This window comes from Nerophis lumbriciformis, linkage group LG05 (assembly GCF_033978685.3).
Source record: "Nerophis lumbriciformis linkage group LG05, RoL_Nlum_v2.1, whole genome shotgun sequence".
Taxonomy (NCBI): Eukaryota; Metazoa; Chordata; class Actinopteri; order Syngnathiformes; family Syngnathidae; genus Nerophis; species Nerophis lumbriciformis.
This window is the reverse complement of record NC_084552.2, coordinates 56,289,991-56,311,462: the sequence shown is the minus strand read 5'-3', so window position 1 is coordinate 56,311,462 and position 21,472 is coordinate 56,289,991. Positions and strand designations below refer to the sequence as shown.

General features: G+C 39.5%; 1 protein-coding gene across 4 annotated transcripts in view; it reads right to left on the bottom strand.

Moving 5' to 3' along the window:
- The window catches only part of celsr1a (cadherin EGF LAG seven-pass G-type receptor 1a), a 258,208-nt gene that overhangs the window by 24,275 nt on the left and 212,461 nt on the right, over positions 1-21,472 (bottom strand). For all 4 annotated transcript variants that reach the window (XM_061959763.1, XM_061959765.1, XM_061959766.1 and 1 more), the window contains exons 15-27: positions 18,725-18,845; positions 15,446-15,629; positions 14,951-15,052; positions 10,620-10,714; positions 10,332-10,541; positions 10,079-10,262; positions 8,607-8,750; positions 8,349-8,532; positions 4,374-4,541; positions 4,164-4,290; positions 3,903-4,103; positions 1,733-1,907; positions 1,522-1,634 (exon numbers count right to left, since the gene is read on the bottom strand). In XM_061959763.1, the coding sequence (XP_061815747.1) occupies positions 1,522-1,634; positions 1,733-1,907; positions 3,903-4,103; positions 4,164-4,290; positions 4,374-4,541; positions 8,349-8,532; positions 8,607-8,750; positions 10,079-10,262; positions 10,332-10,541; positions 10,620-10,714; positions 14,951-15,052; positions 15,446-15,629; positions 18,725-18,845 (2,008 nt within the window). The remainder of the gene's footprint in view (positions 1-1,521; positions 1,635-1,732; positions 1,908-3,902; positions 4,104-4,163; positions 4,291-4,373; positions 4,542-8,348; positions 8,533-8,606; positions 8,751-10,078; positions 10,263-10,331; positions 10,542-10,619; positions 10,715-14,950; positions 15,053-15,445; positions 15,630-18,724; positions 18,846-21,472) is intronic.

Below are 21,472 nucleotides of genomic sequence, written 5' to 3'. Positions count from 1 at the left end.
ACCACATCATTTTATATGGCCCACCAATGCCTGGAAACAATATGCATTAATAAAGTACCTAATAATTTCTTACTAAATGTATTCGTTTTTTTCCCATTTTGACAGAAAAAATAAATGTACTGCACAAAATTGCATACCTTTCAAACTTTAATAATATCCAATATTGCAACAAATATCATATTTTCCAAATGTTTTTTCGTCAAAATAAAAATAAATACTTAAATATCTGCTTTACTTATGATTTTAAAGCGAGTTACCATCAAATTTTACAAAAATTCACAGTGTTTTTTTTTTTTTACAGCATATTACTGTAAATTGAAAAGAAAACCTTGACTACGGTTTTATTTATGGTAAAAATTCTGTGAACTGAGCTGCCAGTTTTTAATGAAAAATCTACAGTTGTTGTTTTTACAGTGTATTACTGCAAATCAGGGACGTTCAAACGTTTTGACTGGGGGGCCGCATTGGGCTTAAAAAATGTGGCCGGGGGCTGAAAGCCGACTGCATGCAAAGTAACATATATATATATATATATATATATATATATTGTATATTTACATTGTAGATTGTCACTGAAGGCATCCAAATTATGAATGAACACACTTAACATAAAATGGTGAAATAACTGAAAACATGTTTTATATTCTAGTGTCTTCAAAATAGCCACCCTTTGCTCTGATTACTGTTGTGCACACTCTTGGCATTCTCTCGATGAGCTTCAAAAGGTAGTCACCTGAAAGGGTTTTCGCTTCACAGGTGTCATAGTTTTGATGCCTTCAGTGACAATCTACAATGTAAATAGTCATGATATATATATATATAAATAAAGCCTATACATATATATGAGTACATAGTGTTATAATAATATAATGGATATATAATTAATATAATTGGTTATTAAGAGTATGTGAAACCTTGCTTACTTCCATGACAACCTCCTTAAAGTTTTTGTAATCAATCAGAAATATCAAGCAGCTAAAATGCGCCAAACATGGATAAGTGTGGGGAGAATGTTTTGCATTTTTCCCATCATCCCTTGTAATGGATTTATATGGGTGTAATTTAGATTTTTCTTTCTGTTGATTGGATGTTTTTTTTATAATATCCACAAAGTTCAATGAGCAGGTTGGTGTTATGTGTGACCATATTTGTTGTGCTGGTTTTTCCTGCACCATGACTAGGGAAGGTTGTTTGGATTGAGTCATATAAGTAAATACATGCAAGTACAATTATATGTTGAGTTACTTTCGTTGGCCACCATCTGGCGATATAATGACAGCTATACAACCGCTGGTATTGTGTTGTGAGAAAAAATTGTTCTTAAATTACCAAAGTCTGATTTTCTTATTAAAGTTAAATTAAGAGTTTTCACATTTCACATCTCTATAATTCTCGCCCGCTTACAATGCTGGTAAATAAACACCTCTGCTATTTATAGAGCACTAATATACCGGTACATATTTGCATTGAATCAGAATATATTACTACAGTTGTTGCTTTGTAGTCTGCAGTGAAACATACCAGGACAACTACAAATATGGGTCCTGCGAAACTCCAAATTAGCGTGTCGTGGACGGAGAGCCAACAGAAATCGGGGTTCCCATAACCCTGAGGGTCAAGGCCGACAGCCAAGCCTAAAGAAACAAGCAAAAAAAAAAGGTACAAAAATAAGAAATTGAACCAGTTGAAGTACAGTTGCTGATTTATATACCGGTATATTATTTTTTTTCACCAGTGATAATAGCCGGGATGCCCCAGCCCATGGCGTAATAGAACCTCATGTGACCGTGGTTGATGTTGCGTAACTCAGTCAGCATGCGGTAGATGTGCAACCCCTCCACGAACATCCACGCGAAGGTGCACATGTAGAAGTAGTGCAGGAGGATGGCAATTATGGTGCAAACAAACTGCAAAGAAGAAAGAACTCACTTTTAACAAGGAACGCACTTTGCAAAAAGCATTTTTAAGCATGGCTCGGATGTGTCAAAGAGAAAGAGAAACTACTTGACAGCCCTACAAATCATCCCGCATGTGGGCCACACACGCAAACACACACTCGACTGTTGACAATTCACAATAGGGGGCAACATACAACCGTTTTTGTGTTGGGTAGTAACCACCAGGATGAGACGCGCCACCTGAACAATGAGCCATTATGAGCTACAGAGATGTATTATATGCTATAGGGCAGACAGAAAGCATGTTTAAATCCTACTCTAATGCCTCCCAAAGACATGCAAAGTGTCCCACTTTTTTTTTTGTTAAAAAAAACGACACATGGGAGAGATTTATCAAGTTAAATTAGAAAGCTGGCCTCAGGGCCTCCCGCTATAAAGTCTGTGTCTAGAAACAGGTACCAGTCGCAGCATGTCTCCAATCATGGGCGTGTGTGTGTGTGACTTCAAAGTCTTCCCACAGAAACTCTGTGTGTGCACACATACTGTAAATCAGAGATATTCAACTCAATTGTTTTGGGGGCCACTTTTACAGAAAAATAAAGACTGGAGGGCCAGACTTCTCCCTTGATTGTTAGCCATATTTTGTGTATTCCAGAGAACCAATTAACATACATTTGACTTTGGTCTATTTGTCAGATTTACAGGAGCGCTCCAGTTGAATAGCCCAAATGATGATGACCTAAAATAGAACCTTGAGGAACACCACTAGTATAACTAGAATTTGCACTTCCGGTGAGAATTGCGTGTGAATGCCCTATCTGCGCAAGCCACTAAACCACCAATACGCGTGAGTGGACCTGAAATGTTGGAATGTCCAGGGTGAATGGAGTGCGTGGATGTTGGAACGGTTCGAATCGGTTAAGAAATGTGGGATATGGAGAGGTTTGTATATTGCCCATTCATTCTCAATGTGGGAGATTCCTAATCATTCCGGGTAATCAGGGAAATTTCGGAACAGGGAAACATGCTGGCTTGAATGTCCACGGTGAGTGGTGTGTGGATGTGGGAACGGTTCAAATCGGTTGAGAAATGTGGGATATGGAGAGGTTTGTATATTGCCCATTCATTTTGAATGTGGGGAAAATTACTACCGGTAGTCATTCCAGGTAATCAGGGAAATTTCGGAACCGGGAAACATGCTGGCTTGAATGTCCAGGGTGAGTGGAGTGTGTGGATGGTGTAACGGTTCAAAACGGACTATGCAGTCAGTATATTCCCCATTCATTGTCAGTGGGGAGAAAATTCTGGCAAAATCTGGGGGAACCCGGGAATTTTGGAAAAGAAAAATAAGAAAATTTTGCATTCGATATATTGGAAGAGTAGTGTGGGTGGATGGTTGAAAGGTCGGAATCGGGTGTAAAAATGGCGCACACGTCCATTCATTTGAATGGGAGTTTCCTGGAAATTTTGGGATTTCGGGAAAACCGGGAATATTTTAAATATTGATAATAGCACAATTGTCCGAGATGATATGAATAGGATCCAGTACTATCAGTAATCATGAACCAAAATAATAGCGGAATAATATGATATAATATAATATAATATAACAATATTTCTCTCCCTCTGTCTGCTCCTACTATAAGTGGATGTTACTTATTTAAAATGTTTATCATTGTAGCAATATGGTTGTTAAAGTTAAGGATTTTTGTGATTTCTGATAGTTGGTGAGGGCACCAAAGGCACTTTTGTGTTATGTTTATTAAATAGGCACCTTTTACTAGGCTGGACTCCATTATTAATATTTGCATTGTTTCTTAAAGAGACATTTGCTACTTTTCCATTAACCAACCCTGTTCAAGAACCAATTATGTTTATAAATCGAGTTTCCGCTGTAATTATACTGGTAAAAACGGCATCTGTTTTTACACGATATGGTCTATGAGGACCTTTTGGAACAGATAAAGTAAGCTGACGTCTTGTAAATAAATAAAAATAACGAACCGGGTTGTCAGTCTGATTGATGCCGAGCAGGAAGACGAGCTCGGAAAAGAACAGCGCCGCCACCAGGTTCCTGTGGATGACGTGCAGGTTGGAGCTGAGGCGCCGCAGGAGAAACAGCAGCACCAAGGTGAGCAGGAGCAGGAAGAGGGAGACCGACACTGTGGTGTAGGTGACGATCTTCAGGGGCAGAACATCGCCGTGCTGACAGGAAGCAAGAAACGAGGTCAATGCAAGACCAGATAACGATGTCACGGGTCTTACCTCTCGTTTGGACATGTCCATGAGCACGGCAAAGCTGGTCATGTGGTTACACTGACAGCTAATGTGGCTGCTGTTCCTGCTCAGCACTTCGCAGCCTTTTGAGGACCACCCGCCGGTCCCTCCGATCCTAAACAAACCCGCGAACACATCAGTTGCGAACGCAGAAGACGTCGTAACAACAACCCTGAGTGGCTGTGACGCCCGACTCACGCGAGGGAGTGATTCCAGAAGACGCAGACGGGTTTCGTCCTCTCCTCCGTCTCCAACAGCAAGTACTCCAATGTAATGGGCGGGTCCAGAACCACAGGAAGAGGCGGACCCTCGCTGTGCACTGTGGCGCTCACTATGGCGGTGTTAATCACAGGGCGGTTGGGGACCCTGGGAATAGAAACACATGTGGGACTTTTACTCGTATACAGTGGAACCTCAATTTACAATCCCCTCTATTTGCAAACTTTCGATTTACAAATCTTTACAAAGAGCCTACTATGTCTCCGAACGCTTCATTCATTTTGTGTCCCGCCTGCAGGCAAAAAGCAGGGCGCAGTGTTTTTTTGGGGTCACTTGCTGCGGAGTACACTACTAATCACTTCAGCGTGTGGGCCTTTTCTGTGTTTTTTCACCTTTTGACAAGTTTTGTCCATTTTGCAAGTTCAATATGAGTCCCAAAATGACAACAGATAAGCGTGGAAAGTAGGAGGGAATCACTGTAGAGTTAAAAAAAAAAGACGAGTGGAACCTCGATCTACGAGGTTCTTCGACGTGACCAACCAAAATGTTTGTATAGTGAAGCAGATTTCCCCAGAAGAATAAATGTAAACATGGATAATTGGTTCTAGCCTTGGCAAAAGTCCATATTTTAGTTTAAAAAAACCTGCACAATTTGCCGACACTATATATATATGTATATATATATATATATATATATATATATATATATATATATATATATATATATATATACATATATATATATATATATATGTCTTAATAAGGTTATCCAAAAAATAGTGCTCGATACCGTAGTAGAGCGCAATATATGTATGTATGGGAAAAAAAATCACAAGACTACTTCATCTCTACAGGCCTGTTTTTTTCTCTCCTGATGATTGAGGGAACCCCCTCATGAAACAGGCCTGTAGAGATGAAGTAGTCTTGTGATTTTTTTCCCCACACATACATATATATATATATATATATATATATATATATACACATGTATACATACACACATACATATATACATATATACATACACACATATATATACATACATACATATATATAAATACATATACGGTATATATATATATATATATATATATATATATATATATATATATATATATAAATACATATACGATATATATATATATATATATATATATATATATATATATATATATATATATATATATATATATATATATATATATATACATACATACATCAAAGCAACATAACAAGCGGTTAATGACTCTACAATCTCTTTTTTATCCAAACAACAAAACAACATTACAACAAGCTTAAATGTCAACACTGAACACGCACATAAAACACACAAGTGTCGTTGGTGCGCCCAAAAAAACAAAATAATTTTACCCTGTGTCACTCCAGGAATATTTGTGGCATTGTTGAATACAACAAAAAATTAGCTGTTTGGCCACAATACCCAGGAATATGTTTGGAGGAGAAAAGGCGAGGCCTTTAATCCCAAGAACACCATGCCTAGTTCAAGTTTCAAGTTCAAGTTCAAGTTTCAAGTTTTTCACAATACCATAGAACAATTACAATAGTAGTGAATATCATCATTTAAAGATGTTGGTACGTGAAAGGGTCCCCCAAATAAGCTAGAAGAAACTTTTGACAGGGGGTCCAGAGGACAGTATATACATGGAATGATGAAACATGGTAGCAAGCACAACAACAACACTATATGATAAACACAAGATAATAGTACTAAAGCAAGCATACACATACATACATACATTCATTCAACCATGCAAAACCCAACAGTAGTCTACCCCACATGAGGCATTAGAGATAGGTGGTTAATAGGTAAGTTTTCGTTTCTTTTTGAAGTTGGAGAATGGATACGCATCTTGAGGCTCTCATTAAGCCGGTTCCAAATCTTTGGTCCCCTGCATACAACACTTCAAGCGGTACAAGCCAGTAAACGATGTTTACCTGATATCAGATCTAAGTTACGAGTGTTGTGGGCATGCTGGGGATGGTAGATAGGAACCAAGCTACAGAGCCTAAGATTCAGCCTGTGAATGACTTGATAGGTTAAACAAGCATTTTGATAAATATTGAACTCTGTCAGTCTTAAGAGATGATAATTATACAAAAATAAGAGTTGTAGAAATGATTGGAAACTCAAGACAGCCATGACATTATGTTCTTTACAAGTGTATGTCAACTTTTGACCGCGACTGTGTGTATATATATATACTGTATATATATATATATTAGAGATGCGCGGATAGGCAATTTATTTCATCCGCAACCGCGTCAGAAAGTCGTCAACCATCCGCCATCCACCCGATGTAACGTTTGATCAGAACTGCACCCGCCCGCCATCCGCCCGATCTAATATAGATGATGCAAGGCATTAGTGAGCCTGCCAACTACTCCGGTTTTCCCGTAATTCGTACGGTTTTCATCAACCTATTCCGGGTTTTTCATTAATCAAAAAAAAAAAAGGGTGAAAACTACGCGAATTGCACCTTGTTCAGACAAGATTTTTCGATCGGACACGGAGGAATTAGGGATGTAAAAGACCACGTTGGGACAAAAAAACACAAGTCTAATGCCGTTGCTAGCGATACAAGTGGAAAACTTTCAACGTTTTTCGTCGCCCAAACAGATTCTTTGGATGTGATAAATGCCGAAGTTTTATTTACGGAGGCAATAATTGAGCATGGATTTCCAATCGCACTGGCTGATCACATGTGACAGTTAAATGTTTGTCATGCAACCTTTAAAAATCATTACGCGGTGATCGCGGTCCCAAAAATAAACTTTTCTTGCATGATAATGTCCAGAAAAATTCGCTTTATATTACTATAGAGTCCTTTTAACGAATTAGTTTGATGGTTTATCACAAACCTTAAATGAAAGAAGTCCTTTGTTCTCCTGCACCATGGCCTTGCTTCGTGTTTGGTGCGCAAGCTTTATAACCTCACTGAGGTTATAAAGCTTTTGCCTGTTAAAGAAAGGAGACTGATCCAACGCAGCACAGACTTTCGCGTGCCACGCTGTCACGACCCAGACGCACACCAGTGCGCAATAATATGGGAGCCGCGCAGAGCGCACCTCCAAGCGCGTCTCGCTGCCGGCGACGGCCAGGTATATGGGCCCGACGCTCCAGCGCCATCCATTTTCAGGGCTAGTTGATTTGGCAGGTGGGTTGTTACACACTCCTTAGCGGGTTACGACTTCCATGGCCACCGTCCTGCTCTCTATATCAACCAGGGTGAGCCCCACCCCTTTCGTGAGCGTACTGCGCGCGGAGTGACCCCTGTTACGCGCCCCCGGCAACAGGGGTGGCGGGCAGGTAAGCTGCGCGGGCGGAGCGCGCGGAGTGACCCCTGTTACGAGCCCCCGGCCACGGGGGTGGCGGGCAGGTAAGCTGCTTACCTGCTGCGCGTGACGCCGGCCGCGGCGAAGGCGGACGAGGCGGGGTGTCGGTGCGGTGGGCGCGGTAGTGACCCTGGACGTGCGTCGGGCCCTTCTCGCGGATCGCCTCAGCTACGGCTCCCGGTGGGGCCCTCTCGGAGGAAGGGGCCTCGGTCCCGGACCCCGGCGAGGCGTCCCTTCTCCGCTCCGTAAAAGTGTCCATCTCTTTTCTTTTTTTTTCTTCTGTTGTGGCATATGCAGCAGGTGCCTGCTCGTTTTTCGTATGTGGGTAATAACATTTAACTATGTATATATATTTCCGAATTGGTTTAACTGCCACCCGCAAAAAAAAAAAAAATATATATATATCTAATTAATCCACCCGACCCGACCCGCGAGCGGATAAAATCTTTTTTTTTTTAATTTCATCCGCCCGATCCGTGGATAATCCGCGGACTCCGCGGTTGTGTCCGCAAACCGCGCATCTCTAATATATATATATATACTGTATATAACCAAATGGAGGTTCCATTGTACCAGAAGACATTTCTTGCAAAAAGCTACCTTAGACTTCTGCGGTCCGGGTCATATCTCTCAGGAAGCAGCTTCCCGAGAGATTTGTATACTATCACCACGGCGACCGGCAGATGAGCGCCTGGCTCAAGGTGGCGGCGGCTCCTGTCAGACGCCGTGTGCTCCTCCGCCAGTGGGGTGGCGGTCTGAGCTGCAGGAGCTGGAGTGGTCTCCACTGGGTGGGACAGAGAGTACGTAGGTGAAGAATGGAGAAAAGAGCGGCGGAAAGTTCTGAGGGGCAATTCTTACCTCTGTGCCGCTGAGGCTGAATGTTGAATTGTGGGAAGTGGACTGAAGACCCGAGCTCTTCGGGATATTCCTCCTGGATGTCCTGGAAGCGAGGGAACGTGGTCTTCTGAGGATCCGAAACATCAAGGTAGTCTACGGATAATACTGGTGGAGGCAAGGAAGGAAATAAATGTTTAGAAAAATTTCAATGTGTTAACCATTAACAGCTGTGGCTGTAGGGAACCATCTGATGTAATCAATTCCACAAGATGGCAGCAGCTGCATTTGAGCGTGGTTTATCTACCTCTGAATGCGCTTTAATATACCATCTGACATCCATTGTATTGCCTCCCTTCATACCTTCAAATCAAAACCCACCTGTTCAAAATTACATACTTTTTGTAACTACCGTAAATTCCGGACTATAAGCCCCTACTTTTTTTCCCTACGCTTTGAACTCTGTGGCTTATAAAACAGTGCAACTAATTTATGGATTTTTCTTTCTACAGCAACAGCTGTTAATGTCAATATTTTTTGACACATCACTATTTCGTGCCCCCCGTGCGAGGTTATTTGCTTAAAAAAGAAGTTTTTTATTACTTAATTTTTTTATTACTTTATTTTCCTATACTATATACTGAGTTTTTGATTTATTTTGTATAATTTTCCATTTTGTCTATTATTTGTGCACTTTCATTTTTTGAAGTTGTTCTTGTTTTATTATATCAATTGACCACAGCTGTGACTATTTAAATGCATCACTTCCTGTAAAAAAATTGCACACTGACGAAGACCTTGTCAAAACCGGTTTGTGTTTGTTAAGCGCCTGTGCAGTTTATATTAAAATTATAAGAAGGACTTTCTCTTTTTTTTTTTAAGTACACTTTTTGCCGTGCACCTCTTTATTTTTGTTTTATTAAGTTTTTTGGAGAGTGCGTGTTTTTCCTGTATTTTGTATTTGCTTTTGTGGACCATGTACCCGGTGCCTATAAATCCATCCTATAAAACATGGTTATGCCTTTCATGGTTGGCAAGCATGAAAGGCAGGCATAGTAATACGATTAATAATAATAACAAATACCGGTATATAAAAAATAAAAATGAAAAAAGCAACATTTTAAAGCACATGCAGAGGTAGATATGCCAGCCATTACTGATGGCGAAGCAAGCCACGCCCACTTTGTGCCTGTTGAGAGGCACAGATAATGGACCACATCATTGAGGCCTGTCCACTCCACAGACTGGGGGGCAGGGCGCTTGTCGCCCTTCACACTGCAGACCAGGAGGCAACTGCTTGGCTAAATAAATAATAACAATATATTTTTTATTTATTTATAAAAAATACTATAATAAATAATAAAATGGCGTACTGTGGTTTGCAATGACATCTGTGGTATTACTGCTAGATGGGCTGTAACTGCCATTCCAACATTGGTTGTGCAGTATACTTGTAAAAAAAAAAAAGATCATACGCTGAAGGAGAGCGAACTCACTCATGTTGTCCGTAACAATGGTGAAGGGTTTCAGGTAGGTTTTCCTGACGTTCCGCGCCAAGGTGTTTGCATATTCCTCGAAATTCCGAAGCAGGTGAGCCGTGCCGCCCTCTGTTTTCTGGATCTGCTCCCAGTGCGCTTTCGTGTCCGGGTCCAGTATGGCACTTCCGGCTCGAACCAAATTCTAAGACGGGTTCAAAACAACGGCAGTGAGGAATCTCAAAAGATGAGCTGGCGTCATTTTCTCTGTTACCTCGTTGAATTCCGCGTCCTTGGCGGCGGTGAGCTCGAATCCCGCCCGGCGGCTCTCGTAATGCAGTACGTGGTTCAGCAGCCGGGTGGCAGTCTTCACGTCGTTGCCGTAGTAACTCCTGGTGCTATTGGTGGCAGCGTGGAGCAAACGCACTATGTTCTTGGAGCGCTCGGTGTCCATCCTTGAGCTGTTACGGCGTAGCTCTTCATTCTGGAAGGGTATACTTTCTCTTATAATACAGTTGGTGATATAAATGATCAATCCGAGCTTTATTTGTGCAGAAATTACCAGTTTGCTCAGCTGAGCGAAGGTGGCGGTGGTGCAGTTGAAAAGCTCGGGCGACAACCAGCCTTTCTCGTCGCTACAGTGGCGAATGGCGGTGCCTAAACACAAAACACACGCTGATGCAAAGTACCACCACAATAAGAAACAGCAGCTGCATGCGCCGAGCAACGTGTACGGAACAATAAAAGGCCGAAGTCCCAGATGAGACCAGAGCGACAACAGAGGGGTTGCCATGGTGACAGGGATGCATCCCAAAGTTTTGTTTTCCCCTCAGCACTCACCAGGGAGGGCAGAGTCAAACACTGCAGGAACATGCATACAAGGAACCCACAAACCCAATATTTAAAGAGTCAAAACTTATTGAAGTTTCATGAACAATATCCTAAAAAATCATGTATAAAGCACTTAGAAACATTCTACCAAACAATCAAAACAGTTTTGTGAAATGAGAAATTAGTAATAAAGGGAACTGAATTATATATATAAAAAAATCGAGTTTTAGAACAATGACAATGAAAAGATGTATTTTAATCAAAGTTGTATATAGAAAAAAATTGAACGGTGGAACAAAACAATGTTATGTAATGTTTCTGTATTAAAAAAAATATATGATTTTAAGTAACATGATGTTTTATATATTTCGTTTATTTATGTTGTGAAGTGTAAGCATGGCTGTGTAGTCTTCTAAGTTGAACAACAAATGCTGTACAGTACAACCTCGATTTACGAACTCCTCTATTTGCGAACGCTTCGATTTGCGCACTTTTAGATCGATCCGAATATGCCTTTTTGTGCAAAGCGTGTCTGTGTACGAACACCTCAGTCAGTCATTCATTTTGTGTAACGCCTGCAGACAAAAAGCAGGGCGCAGAATTTTCTGAATTTTTTGGACAAGTTTTGTCCATTTTTCTAACTCAATGTGAGTCCCAAAAAGACAACAGACCCGTGTGGAAAGAAGAAGGGAAACACTATGGAGTTAAAAAAAAAAAAGACAATTTGCATGGAGTACATTAATGGTGCAAGCAGGTTTGATCACACTTTAAATACAGCGAGTCTGCGAGTCGGCCAGTTGCTGGGGTAGTGACCTTGTTTGTCAGCATGTCTGTGATCTTCTTTTAATTCTTTTTTTTTTTAATTAATTAATTAATTAATTTATTTATTTATTTATTTTTTAATATATTTTATTAATATTATTTTTTAATTTTCCCCTCCCTCAGGGGGGGGGCTCGGCGGGGCGGTTGCTGGTTGTTCCATCTCCATCGTTGGGGTCCCTGCGGGTGGGGTGGGTGGTTCCCGTGGCCCTGTGCCTGGGTGGTCCTGCGGCGGCCGGTTTGGGTGGGGTGGCCGGGGGCTGGCCTCGCCGCGCTCTCCGGGGGTGGGGGGTGGGCTCGTGGGGGCCCGGTTGCCGGTGGGGCGGGGGCGGTCTTCCCGTCCGGTTGCGGGGAGTCTCTGGGTCCCTCGGGCGGGGCGTCTCGCCTTTCTGCCCGTGTGGGGTGTGGTCTCTCGCTGGCTTGGGGTCTGGCTGTCCCCTGCTTTTCTCGTGCCCTGTCCTCTGCCGGGTGCGTCTGTCTGCGGCCTGCTGCTGGCCCTTGTGGGCGGTACGGTGGGTCGGGCTCTGGGGTTCCTGTCGCTGGCCGGCTTGGCTGCGTGGGGGCGGTGGTCCCTGGTTCCCTGGGCACCACGCCTCCTGTTTGTGGGTTGGGCTCTCGGGGGTGATGGGGCCGTGCTCTGGCTCCCACGCACTCTGGGAGTCGAATGTATTGTACATGCAAATTCACATATGCTCACATACGTACATAGGTACCTACGCTCCCACATACATACACAAATACAGTACATATTTACCTACCTAATGTTCGTACATCCACACGCACATTCAATATACAAACATACACATACACATACTGTACATATACATTCACTGTACAAACACATATACACATTCTGTACATATACATTCATTGTACAAACACATATACACATTCTGTACATATACAAGTACATATGCATACTTACACTCATGCACATAATCATGTTTCATCAAACATATATTAACGTTGTTGCCCTAGGGTAAACTGGGTGTAACACATGGCACACTGACAAAGCTTAACCTATTGTGACTATAACAATCTACAAGGTTAATGTAGGTTGCTTCTCTTTCTCCCCCTCCATTTTTCTGCATTCTTTCGTATCTCAAGTTATCATTACGTATATGTATTGTTGCATTTAAACAACTGTATTGTTGATAATAAAGGTAAATTATTGGTATTGTTCATTATCAATAGCGCTATTTCTATTGGTATTTGTATTGATCCATTTGTAGTGTAATAATGCTCATTGTTATTTCTGTATTATTTTTTATTTTTCGCTAACTGCTTATTTGCTATTACTTTTACCATCATATTTGTACATGTCATATTTGCTGATGTTGCTCTATTGTTGTTGTTGTTGTTGTTGTTTGCTGTTGTTGTTTTTGTCTCTCTGTCTAATCCCCCTCTTGTCCCCACAATTTCCCCCTCTGTCTTCTTTTTTTTTCTCTTTCTATCCCCTCCTGCTCCGGCCCGGCTGCACTAAATGATAATATAAATACATTTAATAAAGTCAAATACAAATAAGGCAACAAGAGAAGTATCCTACACTTCTCTTTTGTAAAGTAAATCTGAACAGCCGACATGGGCATCTACATCAACTATATGATTTGCCTGAGAAGCTGGACAGGACATAAAAAAAAAAAAAAAAAAAAAAAAAAAAAAAAAAATTAAATACAGCAAGTTTTCATTGTGATGAGGCCAGACTTTTCTGGAAAAATATGCTAAAGCAGACTTATTTCACAGCGGATGAGAAGAGCTACTCTCCTTCCTCCTGCCCTTGTTCTCCCTCTGTCTGCTATTTTCTCAACATTCTCTCCTTTGCCGATGTTAGTGTAAGTAGATTATCATTCTTGAAGTGTGTATTATTTTTGTCATTTCTGATCTTTTGTGAGGGCACCATAGTGACTTCTGTGTGTGTGTGCGTGTTTGCTGAGCAGCGCATACGGCAAAGTTTAGCTTGATGTTGCTGTTTTGGTGTGTTAGTAAAGAGATAGTTGATCCTTGCTATGTTTGTTTGATATACAGTACTGTATAGCACTCTATATTGTGTTCAAAGTGTTCAAACCTTCATTAAAGTATGGACTATAGTCGAGGCTGGAACCCATTATTCTTATTTACATTGTTTCTTGTGGAGACATTTGTCTCACTTTACGAATTTTTTTATTTACAAAGTGTTTATTATTGTGGCAATATGGTTGCTAAAGTTCAGGATTCATGTGATTTCTGTTTTTTTGTGAGGGCACCATAGTGACTTCTGTGTGTGCGCGTGTTGGTTGAGCAGCACACACGGCAAAGTTTAGCTTGTTGTTGTTTTGGCGTGTTACTAAAGAAATAGTTGATCCATGTTATGTTTGTTTGATATACAGTACTGTATAGCACTCTATATTGTGTTCAAAGTGTACAAACCTTCACTAATATATGGACTTTTGTGGAGGCTGGAACCCATTATTCTTATTTACATTGTTTCTTGTGGAGAAATTTGTCTCACTTTACAAACTGTTTGATTTACAAAGTGTTTATTATTGTAGCAATATGTAGCAATATGGTTGTTAAAGTTCAGGATTCATGTGATTTCTGATCTTTTGTGAGGGCACCATAGTGACTTCTGTGTGTGTGTGCGCATGTTGGCAGAGCAGCGCATACTGCACAGTTCAGCTTGTTGTTGTTGTTGTTGTTGTGTTGGGATGTTAATAAAGAGATAATAGTAGATAGTTGATCTACATGTTATGTTTGTTTGATGTACTGTACTGTATAGCACTTTATGTTGTGTTCAAAGTGTACAAACCTTCACCAAAATATGGACTTTTGAAGTAAATTAAGTATTGTTGACGGTTTTTGAACACATTTTTCAAGTGATTTAGAGGTAGAATTGATTGTTCCCATTAGCTGCATTGCTAGCCACCTAGGACGAGCCAATTTTTACAAGTTAGAATGCAAAAAAAAAAAAAAACCCTTTGTCTTCTTGTCTCTCATAAGGATTGTGAATCATAGGCAAAATTCCCCAAAAAGTGCAGTTGCACTTTAAGTTGAGTCAACAATTTGTGTTTCCACTGTAGAGGGAAGATGTTTAAGTTTATACTTCTTTCTGCTTCTTTTCATTCATAATTTACTTTATTGTTATGAAAATTGTTGTTTTTGCTTGTTTCATTTTGACGAATAAAAGAAAAAGTCAAATGAAAAATTAAAATGGTGTCTCTGAGCCATGGTGTCATATTTACTTTGTTATATTGGAGTATTACTTACCAATGGATCCTTTGGGACAGTTCATGGCAGCCGGACGTCCAAACTTAGTCTTGGGCCACCAAATGCCCGCCTCAAATGCTTTTGGACAGCCTTCATACACCACTGTGGAATGAAAAGGACAATCGTATTTTTATTCTCTGCTCTTTTGGTGTGTCCCTGAAAAGAAAAATCCCTATAATGACCTATGGGTCTATCATCAATTCAAAGTCTGAACACGTTCCTATTAGGTCATTGACATTCTTCTTCTTCTGCCTTCTATTCAGCGCTACTGTATTGTCTGCGTGCCAAAGTTCCACTTGCCTCTTCTGCTCGACTGGGCGGCGACAAAGGCGCAAAGTTAGCTCAACTGCAGCACCAGCAGATGTGAGCGACACCATTTGTCTCTTTTTGACACCGCCACTTTGTGAACCGGTGAATAATACAGCAACCGTTTTCTGGCCCCCCGAAAGAAGTTTCCCATCTATGCATAACTGCGACTGTGATGAAATGACATACCTTCACATCCAATGGGGGTGACCTCGGCAAACGGGTTATCGCAGCGGTTGCATTGGCGACCGATGACTCCGCCCTTGCAGGGGCACTGCCCGGTGACGGGGTCGCAGGTTCGAGACTCAGAGCCGACGGAGAAGCACTCGCACGGGTAGCAAGAGTCTTCTCCTTCTGGGCGGTAGTGATTCTCCTGCAGAAATCAGCAAAGATTACTTTAAACTACTACTCTAAAAGTATTTTAGCCCGAATCGAGACGATACGCGTATCTGTGACATTTTATCCGCTAGCAGTTAGCAGTAGCATCGATGCTAATGTTACTGTTCAGAAATGTATACAGTAGGGGTGTGAAACTTTGGGCACCTAACGATTCGATCCGAGTCCGATTCAGAATCGATTCTCGAATCAAACCGATTTTTGCAATGTATTATTTGGTACAATATCCATAATTAAACTTTTTCAAAACAGGTAAAAAAATATCCTTCTGGTCGCATGGGGATGGCCGAAAAAAACATTAAAAATGTATACCTATATAAAAAAAAAATGTATAAATCGATTTTTTTTTTTTTTTTAAATCAATTTGGAATAGGGTTAAATAAAAATCGCGATTAGAGTATTTGTACAAACTACTTATTTCAAGTAATCGTGTGTATTACCAAACTCATTTATTTACATTTAAAAAAAATGCCAACAAAGGATTTCTCCCATAACGAGTCAGAGCTTTTCTTCCTATAACTCACAAACACTTGATCTCTATTAGAGTTTGTCTTAAAAAAAATCATTTTTTTTTTTTCAAAATTGGGTACATTCATCTCTCGCCACACCACTCTTCCGAGTTTACAGCTTAACTCAGTTGCACATTTTTTAAGGCATACTCGACATATTTTGGCTTAAATGAAGCATATGCAAGCATATCATGGTGAAATTAACTAAAAATAGCAATATTACAGTAGTTTTGGCCACTAAAAAAGAACGAACCAATCAGTGCGCACTGTTCAGTATCGTAACCACTGATTGGCTCAGCGTCAGGCAGCATTACGAGATTAGAATAAACAAGTGTAAAGGTGACTATGTGGGTGTTTTTTTATATTTAGAAGGCAGGTTTTTTTATGGCCCAGCTACTAAAATATGTTATTTATAACTAATAATTCCTATGTCACAGAAATTAATTTACGACAGTCAGACCTGGAACCAATTAAAAGCAATAAAAGAGGATTTACTGTAATTAAAAAGAGGAGTCATCTTATATTTGGCCAGATAATGCAAGGCACATTTTGTTAGCATTTAGCAATGCTTGACTTGGATGATTTCAAAGTGAAACCAATTGTTCACTACTGTTGCTTAAACAAAAAGTGTGAGTCATAGCTTTTCTTCCAGTTACTTACTTGCAATAGACTTCTCCTTGGTTTTGTCTTTAAACGTTTTTTTTTTTTACCCCAAAATGGGGCTTCGCATAAAGGAGCCACCTTATATTTGTGTGAACCCAACCCAGTAATAATGCAGACACATTTTTTTAGCATTAGTTGACTGATTGATTTCACAGTAAAACCAATTGTTTCGTACAGTTGCTTTAAAAAAAAAAGTGAGAGTCACAGCTTTTCTTCCAGTCACTTGCAAACACGAAACTTCTCTTTGAGTTTGTCTCTTTTTTTATTCAAAATGAGGCTTTGCATAAAGGGGCTGTTTTATATTTGGGTGAATCCAGTACTAGTAATGCAAACACATTTTGTTAGCGTCGAGCGTTATTGGACTAGAACAGGGGTCGGCAACTCAAAATGTTGAAAGAGCCTTATTGGACCAAAAATACAAAAACAAATCTGTCTGGAGCCGCAAAAAATTAAAAGCCATATTACATACAGATAGTGTGTCATGAGATATAAATTGAATTAAGAGGACTTAAACGAAACTAAATGACCTCAAGTGAGGCATAATGATGCAATATGTACATATAGCTAGCCTAAATAGCATGTTAGCATCGATTAGCTCGCAGTCATGCACTGACCAAATATGTCTGATTAGCACTCCACACAAGTCAATAACATCAACAAAACTCACCTTTGTGGATTCATGCACAACGTTAAAAGTTTGGTGGACAACATGAGACAGAAAAATAAGTGGCATAAAACACGTCCTAGAAAGTCGCAGAAAGATATACATGTAAACAAACTAAGGTGAGTTCAAGGACTGCCAAAATTAGTAGGACAAAACGGCGCTCGCCAAATACTCGAATCAGTGAAGCATGTTTAATATAAACAGTGTGCTTTATAACAATTAGGGAGGTTTGTGTCATGTTTGTCCTCCTACAGAAACTATATTAAAACAAAAAATATATTTTTTTCCCCCTCAACTTTTTCCATTTTTCATACATTTTTGAAAAAGCTCCAGAGAGCCACTAGGGCCGCGGGTTGCCGACCCCTGGACTAGAAGGATTTCACAATAAAACCAATTGTTCAGTATTATTGCTTTAAAAAAAAAGTGTGAGTCAGAGCTTTTCTTCCAGTCACTTACACACATTAAACGTCTCTTTGATTTTGTCTTTCAATTTTTTTCTCTCCAAAATGAGGCTCTGCCTATTCTTATATTTGGGGGAACCCAGTAATAGTAATGCAGACACATTTTGTTAGCATTAGTTGACTTGCATGATTTGAAAGTAAAACTAATTGTGAGTGACAAAGTTGTTCTTCCGTATTTTTTTTTCTTCCAAAATGAGGCTTTGCATAAAGAGGCCGCTTTATATTTGGGTGAATCCAGTATAAGTAATGCAAACATACTGTATTTTGTTAGCATGTTGAATTAGTTGACTGGAATGATTTCAAAGTAAAATGAATTGTTTCGTACTGCTGCTTTAAAAAAGAAAGGCATGAGTCAGAGCTTTTCTTCCAGTCACTTACATACACAAGATTTCTCTTTGATTTTGTCTTTAATTCCTCCAAAATGAGGCTTTGTTAATTCTTCTATTTGGCTGAACCCAGTAATAGTCATGCAGACACATTTTGTTAGCATTGGTTGACGAGCATGATTTCAAAGTAAGATAAATTGTTTCGTACTGTTGCTTTAAAAAAAAAAAAGTTGTGTCACAGCTTTTTCTTCCATTCACCTCCACACACTAGACTTGTCTTTTCTTTTTTCTTTTGTTTGTCAAAATAAGGCTTTGCATAAAGAGGTCCGGATACTGCCGTCGTAGAGCTTTTCTTCCAGTCACTTACACCTACTTAAAAAAACTTTGTATATTCTTATATATTCTAAAGGTGATTGTTCCGTTCTGTTGCTTTAAAAATGCGACCATACCTTGCAGCGACACTCCCCGGTGGTCTTGTTGCAGTCGTTATGAAAGCCCCTGCTTAGGTCGCAGCCACAGGGTCCACACATGGGACTCCCCCACCATCCCTGAGGACACGGCTTCTCCATCCTGGCATCAGACACATTTACATTTTATCATGTGTTTATTTTTCCCATGAAAGCTTTTACAGCCACAAAAGAATGCGTTCTAATCTACAATAAACTTCCTCCGAGCTTTTCTTCCAGCGAATCGTCCATGTGTGCGTCAACAAACGTGTTCTGGTGAAGATAGACGCTATCTGCACTGATACGGATGTGAGGATACGCAGGCGACAGAGACCAAACACCTTTGGAGGATCAGCCGGGCGTGAAGGGAGCGAGTCCCACATCCTGCCTCAGACAGGAAGTGATGCATGTCATGGAGGTCAGCGCACAGCCTGGCCTAACGTGCAAGTGTTCTTGGAGGCTGTTAACCATGCAAATATGAATCTTTCCAGCAGAAAACCAAAGCACGGATTATTGAACAATAAAGCTTCAAGGAGGTTGGCAGCACGGCAAAAATAAAGATTAGTGTGTTTCATCTCTGTGGGAAGAAACGTTGGCTTTTCAAGGGGAACTGCACTTTTTGGGAAATTGTGCCTATAATCCACAACCTTTTAAAACAAGAACACCTGTTTTTCTTTTTGTTATGCATTCTAACTCATAAATAAATGTTAGCAAAAGTCAGCTAGCAATGGAGTCAATGAGTGTTGCTCTATTCCGCCTATAAAGCCCTTGAAATAACATCCAAAAAAAAACTCTACCAACGATTCATATACACCCTGTAAATATATATGTAATGTAGTAAAATTCATAATAACATGTAATATTTACAGACATTGCTCATTTTAAGCATATGGCGACGTATTAATTTCACAGACGCATCACAACGTTCACTTTTTCCTTCAATAACAACAACACTACTAATCATGGCAGACAACAAAAACTACTTTGGGACAAACGATGATCCAAAAAAAATATTTTTGAGCCTGAATATAAGGAGGATCCAGATCCAAACAAATAAACAGATCCAGCTTTAGTGAAACACTAAACATCATATAGCAGTATTGCTAAGTGCTAAACCAAATAAAACAGTCACTTACTATAATGGGATGCCGACTGATGGGATGTTTATATCTTCCAGCTCAGATGAAGAATAATCATTATCCTTTCATGTCTTTCTTGCCATATCTGGTATAAATCGGATGTTAAACTTGACCAACTTCTCGGTTTATGGCCACAACCTTCTACTATCCAGGTGAGAGGCATGATTTATAATCTAGAAATAACTTTCACCGGCTCAGAGGTGATGCAGCAGCTCACCGGCTCAATATGTCAATATAGCAGCACAGGCTAGTCAGCGTTCTGTGTCTGCGTTATCACTTATAATAACAATATCACTAATACTTGGTTAATATTCATGTCACGAGGCGTAAATGAAGTATTGTTGGCAGTTTTTGGATGTTTTTTAAAGGGCTTTATGGGCGGGATGGTCTACTCCAGGGGTGCTCACACTTTTTCTGCAGGCGAACTACTTTTCAATTGATCAAGTCGTGGGGATCTATCTCATTCATATATATAATTTATATTTACTTATTTATGAAATATATGTTTATGTTAATAAGTTAAAGGTGTTTAATGATAATGCAAGCATGTTTAACACATATAGTTAATATTGTTAAAAAATTAAAGGTGTTTAATGATAATACAAGTATGTTTAATACATATAGTTAATATTGTTAACAAGTTAAAGGTGTTTAAAGATAATGCAAGCATGTTTAACACATATAGTTGATATTGTTAACAAGTTAAAGGTGTTTAAAGATAATACAAGCATGTTTAACACATATAGTTAATATTGTTAATAAGCGAAAGGTGTTTAAAGATAATACAAGCATGTTTAACACATATAGTTAATATTGTTAATAAGTTAAAGGTGTTTAAAGATAATACAAGCATGTTTAACACATATAGTTAATATTGTTAACAACTTAAAGGTGTTTAAAGATAATACAAGCATGTTTAACACATATAGTTAATATTGTTAACAAGTTAAAGGTGTTTAAAGATAATACAAGTATGTTTAACACATATAGTTAATATTGTTAACAAGTTAAAGGTGTTTAAAGATAATACAAGCATGTTTAACACATATAGTTAATATTGTTAACAACTTAAAGGTGTTTAAAGATAATACAAGCATGTTTAACACATATAGTTAATATTGTTAACAAGTTAAAGGTGTTTAAAGATAATACAAGTATGTTTAACACATATAGTTAATATTGTTAACAAGTTAAAGGTGTTTAAAGATAATACAAGCATGTTTAACACATATAGATTCCTTTCTTTCATTAAGACAAGAATATAAGTTGGTGTATTACCTGATTCTGATGACTTGCATTGATTGGAATCAGACAGTGGTGATGATAATGTCCGCATTTTCGAATGGAGGAGAAAAAAAGTCCTCCTTTCTGTCCAATACCACATGAAAGTGGTTGCTTTTTGGCATCTTATTTGTTCAGCTTCCGTACTCCTTTGTATACACTTTACAAGAAATACATTGTCAGCAAACTCTGTAGCTTGCTAGCTTGTGCACGCCAGCTTTCTGAGACTCTTATTTTGTTAGCGCAACTGTGCAACTGTGCAGTCGGTCTTGGGAGTTTTGACGACAGGTAAGGCGCCAGAGTCTGTTGAAATAAAGTGTTTCTCGCCTTC